The 20,564-nt window shown below is 42.0% G+C and overlaps 2 protein-coding genes across 2 annotated transcripts in view; both read left to right on the forward strand.

The window, feature by feature from the left end:
- Nucleotides 1-922: 922 nt before the first annotated feature.
- vps25 (vacuolar protein sorting 25 homolog) lies at nucleotides 923-5,535 on the forward strand. Its single transcript, XM_073488924.1, has 6 exons — nucleotides 923-1,005; nucleotides 3,029-3,174; nucleotides 3,473-3,526; nucleotides 3,614-3,702; nucleotides 4,479-4,554; nucleotides 4,653-5,535. Exons 1-6 carry the CDS (start codon nucleotides 959-961, stop codon nucleotides 4,763-4,765), a joined length of 525 nt encoding a protein of 174 aa, XP_073345025.1. The 5' UTR covers nucleotides 923-958; the 3' UTR covers nucleotides 4,766-5,535.
- Nucleotides 5,536-6,428: 893 nt separating this feature from the next.
- wnk4a (WNK lysine deficient protein kinase 4a) overlaps nucleotides 6,429-20,564 on the forward strand; it is a 45,629-nt gene continuing 31,493 nt past the window's right edge. The window contains exons 1-2 of the mRNA XM_073490246.1: nucleotides 6,429-6,512; nucleotides 6,755-7,420. Coding sequence (XP_073346347.1) covers nucleotides 6,788-7,420 — 633 coding nt within the window. The 5' untranslated portion in view covers nucleotides 6,429-6,512; nucleotides 6,755-6,787. The remainder of the gene's footprint in view (nucleotides 6,513-6,754; nucleotides 7,421-20,564) is intronic.

The following is a 20,564-nucleotide window of genomic DNA, read 5'->3' on the forward strand; positions in this document are numbered from 1 at the left end:
TAAAAAAAGAAAGGCTGTTTATTATTCCTGTCATGAAAATGTGAAAAGATCATAACTATTTGCTGTCATGTCAAGAGGTGATTAAATCAGATATTACATAACTTAAGGTCAAGTACAAACTATAAGCAACAAAATGTACCTAAATAAGTTTCCTCATTATGCAGAATTACCACTTTTTTACGCATTAATGTGCAAGCAGCACATTTTTTAATGTATTTTTTTGGCCTTTTCATGGCTTTATTGACAGGACAGTTCGAGAGGAAATGGGATGAGAGAGAGGGGGATGACATGCAGCAAAGGGCCGCAGGTCAGACTTGAACCCTGGGCCGCTGCAGCGAGGACAAAGCCTCGGTACATGGGTCGCACACGTTACCTTACTGGGGCGCCAAGATAGTACATTTTTATAGTGGAGAAGAAGTATTAGGTACCATAAAACCATGAAAATATATATACTTATAGTTTATTATTAGCCTGTTCCCTAAATAATTTCTCAAGCTTTGTCTGATTTTTTTGTCAGTTTTAAAACCCTGGTACTCAGTCACAGACTTAAACTTTAAGATAAGTATAAGTACCTCAAAAATTAAAAGTACTTACTTGAGAAAACATAGTTGGTTAACTTCCAACGTTTGTAATCCATATAATTTATAGTTTAAAGTTTTGTAATTCATACGAGTTGTATAATTTATACATTTAACTTTTTTGCTTTTATCTATTTACTGATTATATACATATTTTTATATGTGCACATAATGTATATATTTTAATTTAGAAATATAAATGAATATATTTTTACATTTAATTTACTTAGGAGTATTATTATTATTATTACTATATTTGTTTTGTAATGAATATTTTTGTTTTGTAAAGTCTTTGAGAAATCTGTGTTGGTAGTCGGAACTATTTGAGGGGTCGGACGCGCTTCCGGAAGCTGTCAGCTGTGAATACCGCATCTACTGCAATGAGTTTTGAGTGGCCCTGGCAATATAATTTCCCACCGTTTTTTACGTGAGTCAACTCTTTCTCCGCCGTTTGCAAAGGACAGTTTTAAGACCTTCGTTAACTTTGTTTACTAACCTTTGTTATTTACATCTTTTCGAGCCGGACGTGTTGATTAGCGAGCTGCCTTCACGTTAGCCGGCTAGCTGGCTAAAGAAAACAGATTGCTAGGGAAGTGGATTTACACACCTACAGGCTGGCGAAAGTTCATATAACAGCTCCACCTGGTTTCATTCAGCGACTCACAAAGACTCGACTACACGCTAATATCTGTAAACATCAACATGAGCTCACTTTGTTGTTATTGTTGTTGTGTGTGAGTCTTTAGAGAATGGGCTTAGCTGTTAGCTCCAGCTAGCTGTTTTGGTAGCCAGCACTGCCTCAACTTCAGCTGCCAGCGACCGAAAACACTGAAATAAAACTTATATTTCAGCAGCTTTTCATCAGTGTTACAGCCACTAATGTGACCGAACAATCTTTGGATATCGGCTGTATCTTTAATCATGGTCACACGCTATATTTTAATAGCTGTTAGCAAGTTTTGTGACCCCCACAGACAGAAAATGTGAAAGAATTGTGACCCCTGAGTATCTGGACCACAGTTTTTAATAGCAGCAGAAACTGGTGGCCAGTAGTTTATAAGTGTGTCTGTAAAGGACTCACATATCATACAACCAGAAACAAGGAATGTAATTGTTTCCTGTGTATGTACACCGAGTTTTAACTGTGTTCTGTGTTGTAAATGCTTGAACACAGGCAGCTATTTTCAGATACTGCTACTGTGCGACACAGAGACTGTTGATAATGATTATTTTCTCAGAAGTTTCAGTGGATAAGCTACTGGCCAGTGTTATAAAGCCTCTGCTAATGTGTGACTAATCAGCTGTGGCCCCTTTTCTTTAGAAATGCTGATTTATTCTGTGTAAATTATCACAAGATACATTAACAGAACATGCTGGAGTAGCCTGACATTAAGAAACATGCACTGTACTCTCTGTACATTTGGTGTTGGGATGTTTTTGGTACGCTTAGAAATTTAGTCTTCAGTACGTGATTTCATTCTGAAACCAAGGATATTAATCTGCTGCTTTAACAGCCTCAACTCTTCAAGGAAAACTGCATATTTTTCATATATTTAGGAACCTGGCTGCAGGGATTTGTTCCCATTCAGCCACAAAAGCATTAGCAAAGTCCAACACTGTTGTTGGGTGATGAGGTCTGACTCAAGACTCCAAGTTATTCCACACTAAAGTGAGACATCGCTTTGTGTTACAGGGACTTTGTCATGTTGAAACTGTTGACACAAAACTGGAGGGACGCTATTGTCAGAAATATCTCTGTGTGGTGTACAGTTAACATCAACATTAAGACTCATACTCCAAAAGTAGACTCATAAAAGTAAGTGGTCAGAAATAAATAAATGTTTTTGAAGTTTAATTGGGATAAAATAACCAATTGGAAATTACTAATCCAGTGATTTAAATTCCTAAAAAATCAATATGCTGATAGATGTGACCACAATCATCTATTACAACTTAATATACTACAAGAACAGCTGCCAATTATAGAAACGAAGTCAAAGCAAACAAAGTTTGTCTTTGTATAACATCATATTTGCCCGAACCAATAATCCCAGGAATTTTAGCTGCTTGGTTTGGCCTGGTTTTGTTCTGTCACAAATAAAATTTATGGGTAACACACTTGTCCAAATAGTTACAAAACGCAAACACACACGAAGAAAGAAGAAGGAAAACAAAATCAAAAGACACAAATTCAATTAGGGTTGTTCCGATAACATTAACAGGACCGGAAAGGCCTCCGACGCCACTTAAAATGCTGTATCAGTTATCCTGACCAGTGAATTCCCATCAACAGAACAGTTTTTTGAATAAATGCCTGATTAAATGTCTTTTACATGCACTAAATGAACAGTTGGATTAAATCTCCTCTGGTGTTTGCCGTGCTCTAGGTTCGCTGTTTGTCTTGCGCTGAGTGTGCTTTCACATCTTTTCGCTCGTCTCTTTGCGGACAGGCTACAGCCCAATGTTGATACGAGACAGAAACAGCTGGCGGCATGGTGTTCCCTGGCTCTGTCTTACTGCCGACATCACAAGCTCTACACCCTGGACGTCATGGAGGCTCAGGAAAGCCCCGTGTTCAACAACAAGAAGATAGAACGTATCCTAACAGCCCACCTGTGGCTCAGTCGAGGCCAGCAGTTTAGCATATTTTATACAGCTCGACCCGAGATACTCTCATGAATTGTTTACTCTAAAACCAGAGTTTCAGATTCATATTGACTCTCATGTTTGCGTAGATTGTTTGATTTGGATCGCTAGTCAAGGGTTTATAGGCTGCCTTCTTTATGAGGATTTAAAATTACACTTCAGACACATGATATTAATGTTGACCTCTACAAAGCTGCAGTGCTGAATAGGGCTGCAACTAAAGTCCTTTTGTCCTTAACTGAATTCAGGAAAACTATCAATGGAAGCGATTCAAGTTGTTTTTGAGGAATTGAGGAAAAAAGGTAGATGTTGTTCTGTCTAGATATCGGTCATCTCATTTTAACAGTGATAAACATTTTTTAATCACCGCGTTGTCCGTCTGACTTCAGGGAACCTGGAGTGGTTGGACAAAAACAAGTCTCGGTGTTTAGTCATGTGGAGACGACCGGAGGAGTGGGGCAAGTTAATATACCAGTGGGTGAGTCATCAAACTCAAGACACATACTGTTCTGTCTGTGAAATGTTTGAACATGTGCGGGGCCGAGGAAGTATAAATGGAAAGAAAATGTTCTCTTGAGCAATAAATACGGGGTGAAAGCAGTGTAATTTGCTGCTGTTGGAGCATGTGGTCCAGTATTATTGTATTTTATACATTTTCCACAGCTAGATTTCTCACCAGTTTCCTGCCAATGCATAGAAGTTGTTATTTAGTTTCTAACTTGTAGAGAAGACAAAGACTTAACCGAGGGAAAGTATCGCTGAGACAAATACTTCCTGTCAACCTAAAACTGAAACAAACACAAAGTCGTCTCCTTGTGTCGACATAAATCTTTTTTCCACTCCAGAACATTCGACTGTTTGTAAGGAAAAGCTGTGTTGTTTCACTGTAGAGCCTTTTCCTCCCACCAGCCCTCTGAAACGCACACAAAAGTCAGGAAGCAGCGTATTGTATAACTGCTATAGTCAAAATATGTGAGTAATGCATCCAAAATAAGCTGCTGGAGAACTCTGATTACTGACCTGCTGCACGTCGACGCTGACTTTACAATTACTAGTGCACAAGAGCACCAAACTGAGCGAGAGGTTTTTAAAGATTTTATGCCTTCAGAGGAGTGAATGTGATTGGAGCTGAGTGCCACAGACAGGCAAGTGTTCAGAGATGGACTGAAGTATTGATGTTTCATCTGTATCACCAGTCCTTTGCTCTAAAATAACTAAAAGTGTTGTGCCTGACTCTTCTCTCTAACATTTTAGGTTTCCAAAAACGGGATGGTCAACTCTGTGTTTACACTTTACGAGCTGTCCAACGGTGATGACACGGAAGGTGAAGGTACGGTACCTTTTTCAATATGCTAAGGTTGATGAGCAGCAAGACATTTTTCAGGCTGATTTTGTACCTCCTGACGTGAGAAACATCTGTTTCTGCAGAGTTCCACGGTTTAGAAGAGTGGATGCTGCTGCGCTCGTTGCAGGCGTTACAGACAGATGGCAAAGCAGAGATCATCACCATGGAGGACGGAAAGGGGGTCAAGTTCTTCTGAAACCGGTGCTGGAATCGCACACACTGTCTGGGAGCCGTCATACTGTACCTTACCGACAAATTTTAAGATTTAGCCCTTTGAGGCTACACAAGGTGCACCTCAATGCTCAGCCCAGAGGATGCTGGTCCTGCGGTCGTTGTTGCCTTTTGGTTTGCCCGAGTTCAAAGCCTTTTGTTATTGGAAGAATATCATTTCTAAATGTTTGAGGGGGGGAAAGTATTTCAGGTGACGCTGTGTTTAAAGCTGTCACTCTCTTTGGGGGTAACATTTGTTGCCATTTAAACATGCAATGAGTCTTTTTCAGGGTTATCATGTCTGAATATTCTTGGGGAAAGTCTCTCCCCACCAGCTGTAACTGTACTCTGTCTTTACTGTAAATAGTTTTATCCAGATTTCCCCTCTTGACAAATTTCCTGGGTATAATTAGCTCTGGACATTTTTTGCCTGGCTGTTGTTTCTCCCTTCCAACCAGACATCCCAAAGAAATCCCAGAAGACAACACCAGGGGGACTTTTTTTTAATTTTGAGAACAAATGCTTCCAGAAGAGGATCACCACAGAGACTTGGACCACCAATCCTGGCTCGACTCGGCTGAGTGTAATAATAAAAATAGTGGACTTCATGTACAGATTGCTGTCATCCTCCTATTGTGCAGTAGCTACTGTGACACTCCTGTTATCCTCTCTCGCTCTCTCTTTCTCTTTCTGTGTATATCCAACCTCTTTTTTTCATATCCTGTAGAAAAAATAAAGAGAAATTTGCTAAACTTGCTTGTTTTTGTTTTATTTCACACTCTTGAATTATCTGTATGATACTATTATCAGCACACCCGCAGTGTGCAGACGTGCAGAGTGGCACCACGGTGATGGAGATGTTGTGCTCTACTTTTCTGCCTGCAGCTGTACTGGATGCTCTGCTCACATCATGTGCTACGACTCCAGGGAATCTAGTGTGTTTTGTTCTGATAACACCCAGAGTGTGCACATGTGGGACAGGTGGGGCCCAGTGTGGCCTTGGCTGATAAAGGTGTCCCGTTTCATGAAGTCTCTGCGGTGTGGCTCCCTCTACAGGCTAGACCCGCAACACTAACCCCCTTGGGCTCCTTATCTCTTTCATTCAGGTTGATCAGATGACGAAAGACTGAAAGAGAGAGCTGTAGTGAAATTCAGAGAAACTAGAGATTTTTTAGAAGATGAGACATCTTGTCTTGGTGCTGTTTTTTACGCACAGTCCGTGAGGTCACCAGAAGGCCTACATCTGGCTCCTGTCCACCTAATCAGTACAACAAAAATATGACAAAACAAATTAAGTTTATAGTTCTGATCTGAAAGCATCTTTTGCAACTCACAATTACATCTTAAAGATACTCCACAACTATTTCTGGGCACCAATTACGCGTGAAAAATGATCCAAAATGAATGCAAGAACATTCTAATGAAATGTTGAGGTCTTTCAGAGTATTCGTTTGCAAACACTCCTCCTGTAACACTGTAATTACTCCCTCTGCACAGCCCTATTAGCGCGTCAGTGCGGCGAGGGGAGGAGTTGGCAGCGCGCACTCGGAGCGCACGGGACGCACAGCCCTCCGGAGCTGTGTTGATATAGGCAGCGCCGTCCTTTCAGCGGAGGTTATGGCAGAGGACTTTGTAAAGAGAAGAGAAGAGAACAGCGCTTATTATTTGATGGGAACCATGCGTCAGTTTGCGCTTGTGTGCGCGATGCGTTCGTGAATCGTTTTTACGCATGAGTAAGTACGCTTTTCCTCACTTTTCTGTCCTTTTTACATACTTTAAATATATTCTTACGCGTGGCTGTAGCTACAGGTGAGTTATTTTAAAGATAGGCATGTTTAATCTCGTCTTGTTAGTCGTGTAACAGGTCTGTTGTTTTGCTGTCAGCCTTTTGTTTAAAGCCACTGACATCATGGAAAAGTAACTCGGACGCTGGAAGTAACGGTGCTCTATTGTCCTGATGCCATTCCTCACTTAGGCTCTAAATCAGGAAGGCGTTGAACCTGCTACAATGTCACACGCACAGGTTGAGATACCAGGACGCGGTTTCCCTGGCCTCTCTCTGGATATGAACGACGACTGCTTGTCCCGGGTCCCGTCCGTGCTGAGGGCGCACGGGTTGGGCGCACGGAGGAACTCGTACGGGCTGCAGAAAATAAGCATGGACATCGATTCGCCTCTGTACAGCGGCGCCCTCTCCAAAGCCTTGTCCTGGTCGGCTGAGAATATCCTCACCCTGCCCGAATCCAGAGCAGAGGACGAGAAAACCGACGACTCTCCGCCGTCCCCGTCTCCAGTCTCCAGCCCGGGCACCAGCTCCAACACGCCCCCCAGCAGCCAGGAGCCCGACGCCGGCTCTCACAGCGGAGACTGGGAGCCCGTCCAGAGGTCGAGCCCGCAGGACGCCAGCTCCGAGTCCGACAATGAACTCCAGCACAAGCAGCACAAGATCTCGTCCCGCATCACGTTTGACACTCAGTGGGAGCAGGAGGAGAAAGAGGACGTGGAGACCAAGGCGGTGGCGACCTCACCTGATGGAAGATACCTGAAATTCAACATAGAGATCGGGAGGGGGTCTTTCAAGACGGTCTATAAAGGACTGGACACGGAGACGACCGTGGAGGTGGCCTGGTGCGAGCTGCAGGTAAGATGTCTCCTTCTGTCTTCTGTAACTTCTGGAGAAAGATGGATGATGGTTGAGTCTCATCCCAAGTTTCCCCAAATATTTACCTTCCTGTCGGTGTCCGAGGAGCAGGAAGTGACGCCTTAAAGGTTCAGTATGTGAGAAATGATTCATATCACCAGAGTAGCTGCTAACTGTGCTTTTAGCTTGTTAGCTCAGTTAGCTATGCAGTTAGCAGTGGGTAAACTGTAGTTTCTTTGTGTTCTTTTAATAATTCTAGTTTATATAGTTTAGTTTAATTATATATTGCACCTTTAAAGATGCAACATGTACGAATTTTCGTTAAAAACCTAAACCGCTCACCGTACAGCTAACTGCGTGGCTAACTGAGCTAACTAGCAAACGGTCTGGGTCTGGGAGCTCGGGGACCAGGGGAGGGCCCGGTGCTAGCAGGTTAGCACGCTAACTTCAGTAGATATCTCTGCAACACAATGCAAAGACGTCATAGCGTCAAAACTATCGTTTCTTCATGTTCTGTTGATAATTTAAGTTAATTTTTCAATGTTTTGAACTAAACTTCTTACATATTGCACCTTTAAAGACGCAACATGTAAGAATTTACGCTTAAAAATTACCTAAAATTATCACCAGAACGTTTTGGCGTTATGATCTACGTATTGTGCTGCTAACTGCACGGCTACTGAGCTAACTAGCTATCAGAAGCTACAGTTAGCAGCAGTTAGCAGCTACTCCGGTGATAGATTTTTTATGCCTAAACAAACTACATGAACAAACACTCTTTGTTTTCATGACTGAATAAACCGAATAAACAAACTGACCTTAAAGGACAACACAATTTCATATTGTTTTACTTTGTTTATATGTGGCGGACCCTGCCACCTTCAAACAGTGTTCTGGCAACCTTAGTTTCCTCTGAGAGCAGCTTGTTTATTCAGTTTGTATTATTACCTCATTAATATTGTAAATATTAAAATTCTGAGTTTGAGTTTCTTCTCCAAAACTACACAGTGGCCCCTTTAAACTCAGCACACATGTAATTTAGTTAATTACTTAAATAAAAGCAGATGAAGATGTACAATCCCGCACCGAAGTTGCATAAGTTTTCAGCCATTTTACACCTCGTTACACCTGTCCCTCGTTAGCAACAGACCCAGATCAGGTACATAAGATGATACTCTCCCTGCTCTCCTGCCCCACTCCGCTCTAATCCCCCCGCTCTTCAGGTCACCAGTCGACGTGAAGCAGCTAATCTACTGAATATTATTCCTCGCTGACCTTGAGTCTGGCTGTGTCAGGCCCCGCTCACGGTAACCCAGGTCATCCCGTCAGCAGTCAGCTCCAACCGAACCACTCTGCCTGCCGTGATCCCCTCTAATCTCTGTTTTCATTAACAAGGCGAGCTCTCCGAAACGCCTCACGTGCAAACTAAGAACAAGCGAGAGATCATGATCATATATTCAGCTCTGATGATCTACTTTAGGAATTTCGGGAGAGTGATAATAGCTCCGCTCTTTCTCTGGAAATGTTGTCAGGGATTTATGGTCACGTGCAGCATGTAAACGTCAGAGAAAGAACAGTTTCTGTCTGTCCCGTCCGATGAAAACATACAGAGGTGTCTCAGCGCTTTTTTTATGATGCAGTGTTTGGCATGCAGGCACCAAACAGCCTGGGTAACAGCTGCCTGGTCTCCTGGTTTGATAGCACAGTGGAGGATTTAAAGATTTAAGCTGTAAGTCCTCCCTTAACATTTGCTCTTATGTGTGACGTGCATCAAGGTCAGTATCTGGCAGCCATATAAGCCTTCTCAGGTGTGAAGTTGTGCCCTCGTACCCTCCTATCAAACTCACACTGGACCACATAAACACTTTTATTTTGATCAGTTTTTATTTGAAAGATATTGGAAGTTGTTTTTAAGACATCGCTGCACATGAAAGCACCTTCTCAAGCTTGCTAAACGATGCACAGAGGTAGGCTTTGTCTCGCATTTAAGCCTTCCAGGAGGCACCGGCGCACAAAGTCGGGGATTATATGGGGTGAAGTGAATCTGCCCTCAAGGCTCAAGCTCCAGCAGCAGCAGCAGCAGCAGCAGCAGCAGCAGCAGGTTGGGACTTCAAGAGCCTCAAGAGCCCACCTGTCAGCTTACACAACAGGTGTCTGTTAGGGGGAGGCAGGAAGTGAGTCACTGAGAGACACTCCCGGGCTCTGAGAGGAACAGATGTCCTCCTTACCAGCATTGTTTTGGATGTTTCACAGCCTCGAGTCAAACACAGGGGGTCCATCAGTGACTTTCAAAGCATACCGTCGTTTTTTAACTTCCGTGGAAATGTGTTGCGTCTCTTGGAAACAAGCATGCCATTTCATCTCTTTACTCGAGCAATGAGCCTGGTTAAGCTCCTTAATCGCTCCTAATAAGCTTAAAGGTGGCCATAGTTGATATGGTTACTGTTATGATACGTTAACCTCAAAGACACAGAGTCAGCCGCGGTCACCGCATTTCTTAACTTGAACCACCACCCCGTCCTCCCCATGTGTCCTTGATCGCTTAAATGAACACAAAAGCTGGCTGTTGGTGGCTAAACACAATCACCCCTGTAATGTTGACAGAGCAGCAGCTGAAGGTGCGTCATTACAAGTCGGGTAGAAATGCCTTAAGCTCTTTTAACTATGTAGCACAGAGTCTGAGCTGCCGTCTGCACACAGTTCAGACTGTGAAGGAGGTGTCGGAGAACATCTTCTTTACTTTGATTCCCATTTAATCAGATCATCGTTTGAATTAGTCATGATTTTGACTGAGACGCTGTCCTGTGTGTCAGTGTTACTGTCTGGGCGGTGTCCACAGGAACTTTTTTGAGCGAGCACACAAAAAGTAAACAATGCATTCAGATTCTTCCGTGAGCTGCAACACCGACGCTCAGCCAGGACAGTTTATAATAATAAGACAGGGCTCACGTCACTGCTCATAAACTCTGCCTACTGGCTTATATTAAGACTGTAATACAATAGAGAGGGAGAGTTTGTATTTGTTGTGTTGGAAGGAAATGAGAGATATTTATATAATGGTTTATTTCCCTAGGTTTTATGGAAGGCTTACATTTACACAAGTACTAACTAGAACCATTAGATCTGTCGTTTACTACCTTTTTATGATCTCCACATTGATTTTTACATATTTTCACACCTCCACCGGGTCCATTCGTTGGATGTTTGGTTGGTTGGTTTGTCAGCAGCAGGAGGAGTATAGAGGATAGGAGATTTTGATGCAGATCCAAATAGAAATAAGTTAAATATGTTTTATTTGAAGTTGAATTAGGCTTGATTGAATGAAAGGGGACTGTTGGGCCTTAGTGGACATGTCTAATGCCTGAAGAGGACCAGTCTTAGGATTTAAACATACCTGACTTACAATAAATACACGTTTACATTAAGGCTTTGTGGATGTGTGCAAGAAATGAGAGACCAGACATAGCAAAGATATGTTTTTTAAGTCTTAATAGTATTTAAAGTCAAACTAAATGCATTAAATCACAGATACAGTTGGATAAAAACAAAATACCCCCCAATGTTTCTAAGTAATGAAAAAAATAGGATTCATGATCAATAACATGCACATATAAATAACTTAAATGTGACAAAAATCACAGAAGATATGTTTGAGATCACTCGATATTACAAAATGTGGCGACGTGCCCTCTAATCACGACTTTATGTGCAACACCGCATAAACCTTTTCATTATTTTCGCCCCTTCCCCTCCCCTGAGTCTGCAACTGTTTGAGATCATTTTGAAACAGTTTTACAATTAAATACAACACCGGCTAGGTCAGTTTTTCAACTTTAAAACCTCAAAATTGGTATCTGCCTCAAAAATCCAGCATCTGTTTCTGTTTTTCCTTTCGTTGTGTAAAGACAGACTCTGGTGATCAAATAGTTAAAAGGTTCCAGACCTTTAAGTCTGTACCAACGTCTCTAAATTGGATAAGATGAGATTTTATTGATCCACCGCCAGGGACACTCACTTGTTACAGCAGTTAAGTAAAGCAGAAGGAAAAAGAGATTGAGTGATAGATAAGTGTGAAACTAGATTTAAACAGGGTAATGGACACAATATACACTGTTATATAGCAGTGTATGACAATAATAGATAATTGGATAAGTAGAATATAAAATGGAAATAAAATGGCAATTCAGTCTGATTATCTGGCCAATTTAATAATACATTTGACAGTAATTAGGATATTGTTGTGTCGTGGGTGATAAAGACACGTGGCTGTAAGTTTAGAGCTGTTTCAAGCAGAAGGAGGACAAAAAACACTTCCCAGGTGGCAGTCACATAGCAACCCTTCCCCCCACGGGCTCACAGGTGACTCAGGTGCCATATAGGCAACATAAACTGGGCTTTGAAGGAAATGTGGAGGTGATAAAAAATGGATGAGCCGCCGTATCGTCCCCTCCCACTTCCATTCATCCACAGTTGAAGCAGAGAGAGCTCACAGCCTCCTGCGTTTGTTACTATTCCAGCTGCTTGCACAAAACTGCGTCAGATATGACTGTCGATCATCAGTTGTTGTGTTGATTCATGCAACAGCACAGTGAGGTTCTGAGGAACTGATAGGGATGAGTGCGCTGAGGCACATATCCTCTTTGGTGAGCCACTTTAAAGGGAATCGGTTGCACAATAAGGGCAGCTCCTCCAGCCTGCAGCACTTTTATACTCTCATGTTTCATTTTTAAACCAACTCTTATTCTTTCATGCACCGTGCTCTACTTCACCACAGTCACCTGTATTTTCAGCGCTATCAGTGTTTATGAGGGCTTAATGTTGGATCGGCTTGAGTGCGTTTAAAAATACTGCAGCACCCACAACCAATTAGCCAATTCCTTGGCTGCTTAAATGCAGGCTTAGAGACAGTTTTCTGCTGATAATGACATACCAGGTTGTAAAAGTTGGTGAGCTTGTGTGGTCGATGTAGATGATAAAAACATTTTTGTGGTAACTCTCTACTAATGTCTTCTTTTATTGTGCCAAGTGTGGGCTTTTGTTTGTCCGATGTTCATCGGTGCTGCTCGGTATAAATGATAGTTTTGGTGCAGAGGAGACTGAAAAATCAACTCAAGCGTGCATACAGTTATAATGTTCATCTAGAGGCAACAGCAGGTATCAAAGGATCCCTCGTGTGATGTAAAAATCCATTTTCATTGTCATCGTAGATATCAAACCTCAATATTCTTTAGCACCGAGTATCGAAAACTGTCAAGAACTGAAAGTTAGCATTGAATGGTGCAATATGTAAAAGTATCACCAACGCAACTGCTAAGTGCTGCTTACTGTAGATGTTGTTAGCTAGTTAGCTCAGTTAGCAGTGCAGCTACCGGTTCAGACTGGGAGCTCAGAGTGGTGTTACGAGCGTAAAATACAAACGTAAATAAGTAAACATTTTGGGAATAATACTTTCTTGCCTTCTTGCCAAGAGTTAGATGAGAAGATTGATACTACTCTCATGTTTGTCCGCTAAATGTGAAGCAGCAGTCAGTTAGCTTAGCTTAGCTGAGCATAAAACCTCAACCAGGGGGAAACAGCTAGCCTGGCTGTGCCTGTCTAAAAGAAAATAAGCATTTTTGTCATTTTTTGAGTGTCAAACTTTGGCTTCTTTTGTTGAATTTAAGTTTTTTCTGTCTGTGTTAGTGCTGTTATGACTAAGACACAACAGTTTCGTATCAGGTAATCATTTGAGTCATCTTGAAGTGAAAAATGCCAAAAAGTCACTGGTTCCACCCACTCAGCTGTAAAGAACTGGTTCATTTCCCTTTGTTATTGATGGCAGAAAACTGATTAAAAACAATTGTGAATGAATGGATTTCAGTTCTAGCATCTTAAATTTGAATATATTTGGATTTTTGGTTTGTCGCTCTGCTTCATGTTTATGATTGAGGATTAATTCTGGGTTTCAAACTGTGAACATGCAATTAAAAAGCATCACCTTGGGGTCCAGGAACTTATGATCTGACATTTCAAGACTAAACAATCTATCAATCAACACCTAAATCAACAGGTTTATCTACTTTACAGTAACAGGAACTGTTAGTTTCAGGTCGACTCTGTATGTTTAAGCCATCAGTGTCAAGAAAACTTACTGCCGTGAAAGTGGGCTCAGTGGACGGAAAGAGCTGGAAGCTGTAGTGTTTACGTTTCAGCTAAGCGTTTTAAAGCTCATATAATAGCAGCGGATTAATTTAAAGCTGTAAACCCTTATTAACGCCTCGCTACTCGGGTCTGCACAGTTTGCGTTCTGACTTATGAGGTTGAACAAAGCATCAATCTTCTTTGGCACCAAACCCGGAGTCCTGTTGCCCTTCTCTAATGCCTGCCTGGGCCTCATACGGCACAAGCCCGGCTGTGTAACCTTTATCTGAATGTAGCTTGTGTTCAGTGACATAACACAAGCTGTAGGCTCCTATCAGTTCCACTGTAGCCAACATCAACACTGTCTTTCCTCGCAGGGCCCTCGGTGCAGCGAGATCCAGCTTATCAGGGCCTGCCAATGTTCTCTGAGGAGAAAATGAAGGAGGCCCACAATGATAGCCTACATTTACACACGGCAGCACGTCACTTTGACGTGAGGCCTGTTTGTTTGTTTGTGTTGGCTCTGCGCAGTCCTGAGAGGAAGGCCGCACTGTGTCACCTATAAAACTTGTACTGTACTAAGTGTGCACCCGTTTGATTGCCCTGCATGATACAGCCTGTCTGTATCACACAGTATGCACCGAAACTAGATAACAGTGTCTCATTGGCTGCTGTTGATAGGATGTTAGTGTCTTATTTAGGGTGGATACTGTAAGTACAAGCTGGGTGCAGCATGGTGGCTCTGTGCTCAGCCTCGGGCTGTTTGGTGTGTTTGCTTGTTTCTCTTGGAAACTGAATTTGCTCGTAGGTTCGAAAGTGAGACTGAAAACATTTTTCTCTGTGTCTCTGCCCTGTGGTGGACTGGTGTCTGTACCCTGACTCTCAGCCAGTTCAGCCTGGGGGAGGCTGCAGCTCTGTTCAGTGACCTTAAAAAGGATGGATGGGTGGTGGAGCCCGACCCATACTTGATACCGATATATTGGCACACATTTTTTGCAGTTATCAAACACAACAGAGGCAGAATATTTTACAGTTTAACAAGAAACTTACCATCTTAACTGACACCAGTGCACTGAAACCATAAACTTTACAGGGAATTTAAAAATTGTTAATTATCCCTGTGATGGGCCACTATCAGCTGATAATATTGGTTGTTCGGGCTCATGTGTGGAAGCATGCATCATTCTTTAGTACTCAATGTGTTTCCGTGATAAATAGTTTTTAAGTAGTGTTTTGACTTTATTAAATCGTGTTTAACAATATAGTGCCAATGTCTGTCAGTGTATAATGAGTAACATCTCATCTTTAGGAACACATACTGTGTGCAAATCTCAGTAAAATGCTCCTGTTTCATGTGAGAGACAGAGCCTCATATTTTGTATATTATTCAGGTTAAGAGTTGGATCATATTAACACGCTTCTGTGACTTTTGGTTAATAGGAAGCTAAACATGATAAGATAGATAAGCCAGTATAACTGTGACTACCAGACATGCAAACACATTAATCTGAGAGTTTGTTTTTCCTTAACAAACACTCAGAATAATTCTTCAAAGTCATAGCAGAGAATATATCAAGACATTATTGACTCTACACAAACATATTGCCTATATTTCAAATGATCAGTCTGGCTCTTTTTGTCTGTCAGCAGTACAAAGCTTCACAACTGGAGTTGAATGTGACTGTGCCAGCCACAGACTGGGAACACAAAGTGGAAAAAAGACATGAGAGACTGGTTTGGTCTGCCAGATGTAATGAGTGAGCGATTGTCTTTTTACGTACACAAGTGTGCTGCTGGCAGAGGCTCTGTCCCAGTTGAGTCATCACTTTTATTGGGATCCTTCTGTAGATCGACTCTTCATGTGAGAGATTTCAGGGAGTGATCCAGGTCTGTTTTTTTTTCAAGTTTTCCAGCTTCCAGTAATATTACTCCGGTGGCCCACATTTTGCACAATCGCTAACTCTGCCTCGTGTTTGTCGGGTGGAGATCAGTGGAAAGCTTTGGAGCTCTTTTAAGATAACATCGATCAATTCCTGCAGAAGATTCGTTTCACATTGGCTCTGTCTGAGAGCACAAATACAATATTTATCTATATCATATCTCTACTGGGGCTCGGCGTTAACTAGATTTAACAGATTTTAATCCTCTGTTTGTGAATGCATATCAAAACTGCTCTTTCCTAACATAGTAAAGGCCTAAGTGCAATAACAGCAATCTTGCAGGTTAATTGCATGACACACTGGATGAGATGAGACTATAAAAAGCTTGGTTGCAAATTATCTGTGTCAGATAGAGCAACAGTCTGTGTCCTGCACTATATGATACGTTTACTAACATTTAGATTTTACCACATTTCTCTCACGATTGTATTGTCCCAGGTCAGTCCAATATCAGTGTTTCAGAGCCTTAAGTCGTTCACCTCTTTCCGCCGTGTTTTCAGTTTCGACAGCGTGTTCCTTGAAGGGTAAAAACACGTGGTCGCCCTGCAGTTTGTGCCCTGGAGAGGCCCGAGAGTCCTGCTTCCTAAACAAACCAAAGACCTCAAGTTTTAATAGCTGTTGGGGCTCTGAGGCCTTAGTTGGTAAAGGAAAAGAGTGCTCCACGGGGTAACCTCTGGTCATTTCTGAACTGACCATGTGTGTCGGAGCGTGCAGGATGGAGGTGTCAGCAGCGTTAATGTGCTCTAAGTTGCCATGTGAGCCCTGGTATGAATCGGCCATTGATTTACAGTAATGGGTTTACCTGTTTGGGGTCCGGCACCTCGCAATACACATCAACAAACACTGCAATGTGTTTTCTCAGTCAACAGTGTTCCTCTCAGATTTGACCCGTGATGTCTTAGTTCACATTTGTCATCCTAAGGTAAGAGCTGACATTCATGCACTTAAAATATTTGTCATTTTCTGGATGGACTCGGCAAGGATTCATAAATCTTTCAGGTTGTTGCCTTTCCTGTGACAAGGGCACCACGTGCATGCCATCACTTCGTAGACTATATCCGGTCCTGGTTGCCAGAGGCACCTGATAGCACATCCTTGTTTGTCGGTGTAACACTATGCGGCTGCACCCTTCCTGCAGCCAGAGCTGAAGTGGAGCACAAATAAACCGCTCACCAAGCATCCACATTCAACGGGGAACACATGATTCATGTTTCATTTCTGTTAGATATTTCATTCTCAGCGTTTCCCGAAAAACATCTGTACAAAACAAGCCTTTTTCTTGGTCCTGAATCGAATAAAAGAATGTTGCAATTCTTTCCAGAAATGTTGATGCTCAACTGATATTCAAGGATTTTTATCGGCTTTATGAAAAGCTTCATAAAAAAAGCAATACAGCCCTGAGATGAGAGCACCTTCTCTGCTTGCTGGCCTTTGCTGAGCCCCGGGGTCATAACAACTTCAAAAGGCTTTGCTCTGACGCTCTGCTGGTCAGATCTCAGTCAAATACGAGTTCCCAACAAAGCTCAGGGTATTGTCCGGCTCAGAGAACCAGATGTGTGGATCTCTCTGGATCGGGACAGTTCAAACAGCGACAGCTTTGTTGTCAGCCGTAGAAAAACATGCTTGTCTCGAACAGTGGCTCCCGATCTGGGGGTGAAGATGCAGTAAATATTAGGAGGCTGGGAGATAATTAACAACTCAGAAAAAACAATGAAATGCTGCGCAAAGTTAAAATATTATGACAAATAATATCAGTGATTCAGTGATTCAGTATGTTACAAAGTTTGGTTTCTCAAACCTGTCCAGACTAAACCCTCTTCTCAAGTAAATGACTCAGGGATCTTTGGCAGTGTTATCAGTTTAGTTTGATTCAGTTTGAACCCTCCATCAATAACTGAGTATCACCGATACTGCATTTGAATTCGACTGTCGAAATTGAACGCTTGTTTCGATCAATTTGCATAGAAACATAGTTTTTACATAGAAACCCAGACACCCCTATTTCCAAATATTAAAGTTAAATACCAGCATTTTTTCACAACCTGGCAACCTCAATGTTGTTTGTATCAGTGATTGATCAATGAAGCATTAGTAACTGTTCATTTACACACAATAAAGCCATTAGTCACACTTAAAAACCCTTTTCAAACTCGTAACAATGTTTCATCTACTGGATAATGGATAGTTAAACTTCTTCAGGCCTATAGAAAACTATTGAAATCGAACCAAACATTGGGAACCATTGTCTTTGACATTCTTGTGCCCACCTGTGTAACGCCCAAGAACAAACCATAAAAACAGGTGCATGCAATAACACTCAGTCCAGGTCTTTCCTGGCGCCGAAGATCTGAGGAATCCGCCCAGGAGGGACATACCTTTTAAAACTTGTCAGATATTTATTGTCTTGAACTTGTTGGGTCCTGTTGGTGTGTAACCTAGATAATGTTTCGTAAACATTTTAAAATAAGTAATGGTGAGGGAGTTTGCATCCGCTGACGTCAATGATCGAGATGTGATCTGAGGTCACCGAGACGATGTTGAAATATAAGAACATTTTATGCTTCATGCTGAGATCACAAGAAGTGATGTACGTTTTTTTTAGCACATGATGTGTGGTGGTTATGACAAGGGATTATAGATTTTGATGGTACAATTATAATTGCAGTGTCACACTTTCATGCTTATGAAAGGTTATGCATCAGTTGATTTAACAACACTACAAAATCCTGTTCACATTTTAGATTGAGGTTCCTGCAACATTTCTTTGTTGGCTTTTGTTGTCAGCGGTTGCTGTCTGTTAGTTAATTTCGAAACAGAAATAGCACAGTACAAAATAATAAATCAAATAAACAAAAAGTCAGTGCCAAGTGCAGTTTTGAAAGACAGAGACAGAAAACATCTCTCACGCAGGTGTTAAGACCTTGAAGGGTTTATATGCTGTTTTGGGGAGTCTTAATTTATGAATGTCACAATGCAGCTTTACCTCACTTTACAACCAACTGGGACATTTTAAATTGTGGCTAATAGTGACATCAGTTAATCGCTGCATCCCTTTTTATGACCCACAGAGCGGCTCTGTCTTCGGTCAGTAACATTACACAAAGTCAAACAATCGAAGGAAAATCTCATTTTTAAATAAAAGTGATCCCAAAAACTCCAAAACAAAAGTTCCAACAAAAACAATGACGTTAATTCATGCTCAATAAAATATTTACAGGTTAATGTTTATGATTTTTTCAGTTTCAGTAGCCGTAGCTGATCAGAAAGCCTCTCTGTTGTAAAGATTACTGTTTCCTGGCTGGTTCACGCAGTATAATCAGGTTTAAGAGCACTCAGCTTCGCCTTGGCCCTTTATAGCGGCAGACGACGTAACTGTGTCGGAACATGACAGGCTGTTGTGTCCGCTGTGCCAGTGCACCCGGCCGGCATGCAGTCTTGAATAATGGCCCTCAGTGTGCAGATGGATGAGGAACAGCTAAGTATGTTGTTTATTTATGGACGAATCTCATGTGACACATTACGTGTTTATTGAGTTCACACACCACTGCTTCATTAAGTAGGGATTTCACATCAGTCGAGTGTACAGTTAGTTACTAACAAGACTGTAGAAATGTGTTTCAGCTCCGATTTTAGCTTCAGAAACTTTATCTTTGTTAGATTTTCGTGCTGCAAACTGTTAAAAAGCTAATTTTTCCCCTTCAACACCTCGTTGAAACTGTTTTGCATGACCAATTTTGATTGGATGACCCATAACTCAGCTCTCTCCCTTTGCTACCTTCGCTTCTCCAATCATCGTGTTGACCCGACTGCTCCGCTGTATTTTTGAAGACAAAACTCATACAGGCTGTGTCCTCCCGGGCGTCTTGTGATCTCTCTGTGGTTCGCTGTGTTTGCATCAGAGGACAAAGTGTTTGTTCCATCCACACTCTTCAGATGCCATTACAATGAGCGAGAACCGCCCGTACACTCGGTCCAACGCTTCCTGCCCTTGCAGAGTTATTTAATAAGATTGGAGCAAGAATGTCCTCTCGTCTCCATTTGACTTTGACCTGAGACGGTTCAGAGGTCGGCTGTGAAGTCTTACAGGTCAAACTGGTCTTCACGATGTTCACACACACCATCCAAGTGTAAGACTTGAAGTCACAAAGGGAGCATTGTTCATGAATGACAAATACGCCTGGGTAACACCCTAAATATCTTAAATATTGATATTTATTTGCACTTTATAATTTAAGCATTTAATGGACACCTATATGTCATTTCCATAATCACAAGCTGCCATGTATAGATGTGAAGGAACGAGGTGGATCGCGTGCAAAGGTAAAAGTAGCAGTTACTGTAATTGCGTAATGCAAGTTAGTTTGAAAGGAAGGAGGATTATTTAAGGAGAGAGGCCCTAAAGCACTTTAAGAAAAGCGCAGTGCAGATTATAGACGAGTGTTTAGTGAGGTTTTACTGAGTCACTCAAAGCAAACACCAGGCAGGTTAAGAGATGTTAAGAATAACAAGGTAAACAAAGGTACAAGATCTGGCAGCTGTCAAACAGTTCACAAGATATTTAAGTCAAACAAGGTGATGCAATATTTTCTGAGACTCATACAGTTCAGCCTCCTCTGAAGAAAAATGTTGCGGCAAAGGGTGGGGAAATGTTTGTAGACCGACTGAGCAACAGGGTGACCTAAAGAGCCGCTGGTCGCAGCTAATAGAAATACATTTAACTCCCGAATATCAATCAGTCAAGCTATCAAGTATATTCACATCTAGAGAAAACATCTAAACCAAATGGAAAACAACTTTCTGGACAGGCCACTTTTCACTATTGAGATACGTGGGAGATAGTGTAATCCCGCTTCTCGGTCTCTTTTACTTGTGCAGGTAATTAGCCGGGCGCCACAAGTCAGTTCAGGCTGTCAGTGTGCGAGCAGCAGTGAGAGGCTGGTCTGAGTCCTCAATCCAAATGAGATTAATGGCTAACCTCCCACTGCCCGCTCCATTTACAGAACATGTCAGGTTTTCCTTGGACGCAGCACACTGCCACCTCAGTTCTCACCTGCAAACATCTAAATGCAGCACTGTGCCAGTGT

The sequence above is a fragment of the Pagrus major genome, chromosome 20 (assembly GCF_040436345.1).
Source record: "Pagrus major chromosome 20, Pma_NU_1.0".
Lineage (NCBI taxonomy): Eukaryota > Metazoa > Chordata > Actinopteri > Spariformes > Sparidae > Pagrus > Pagrus major.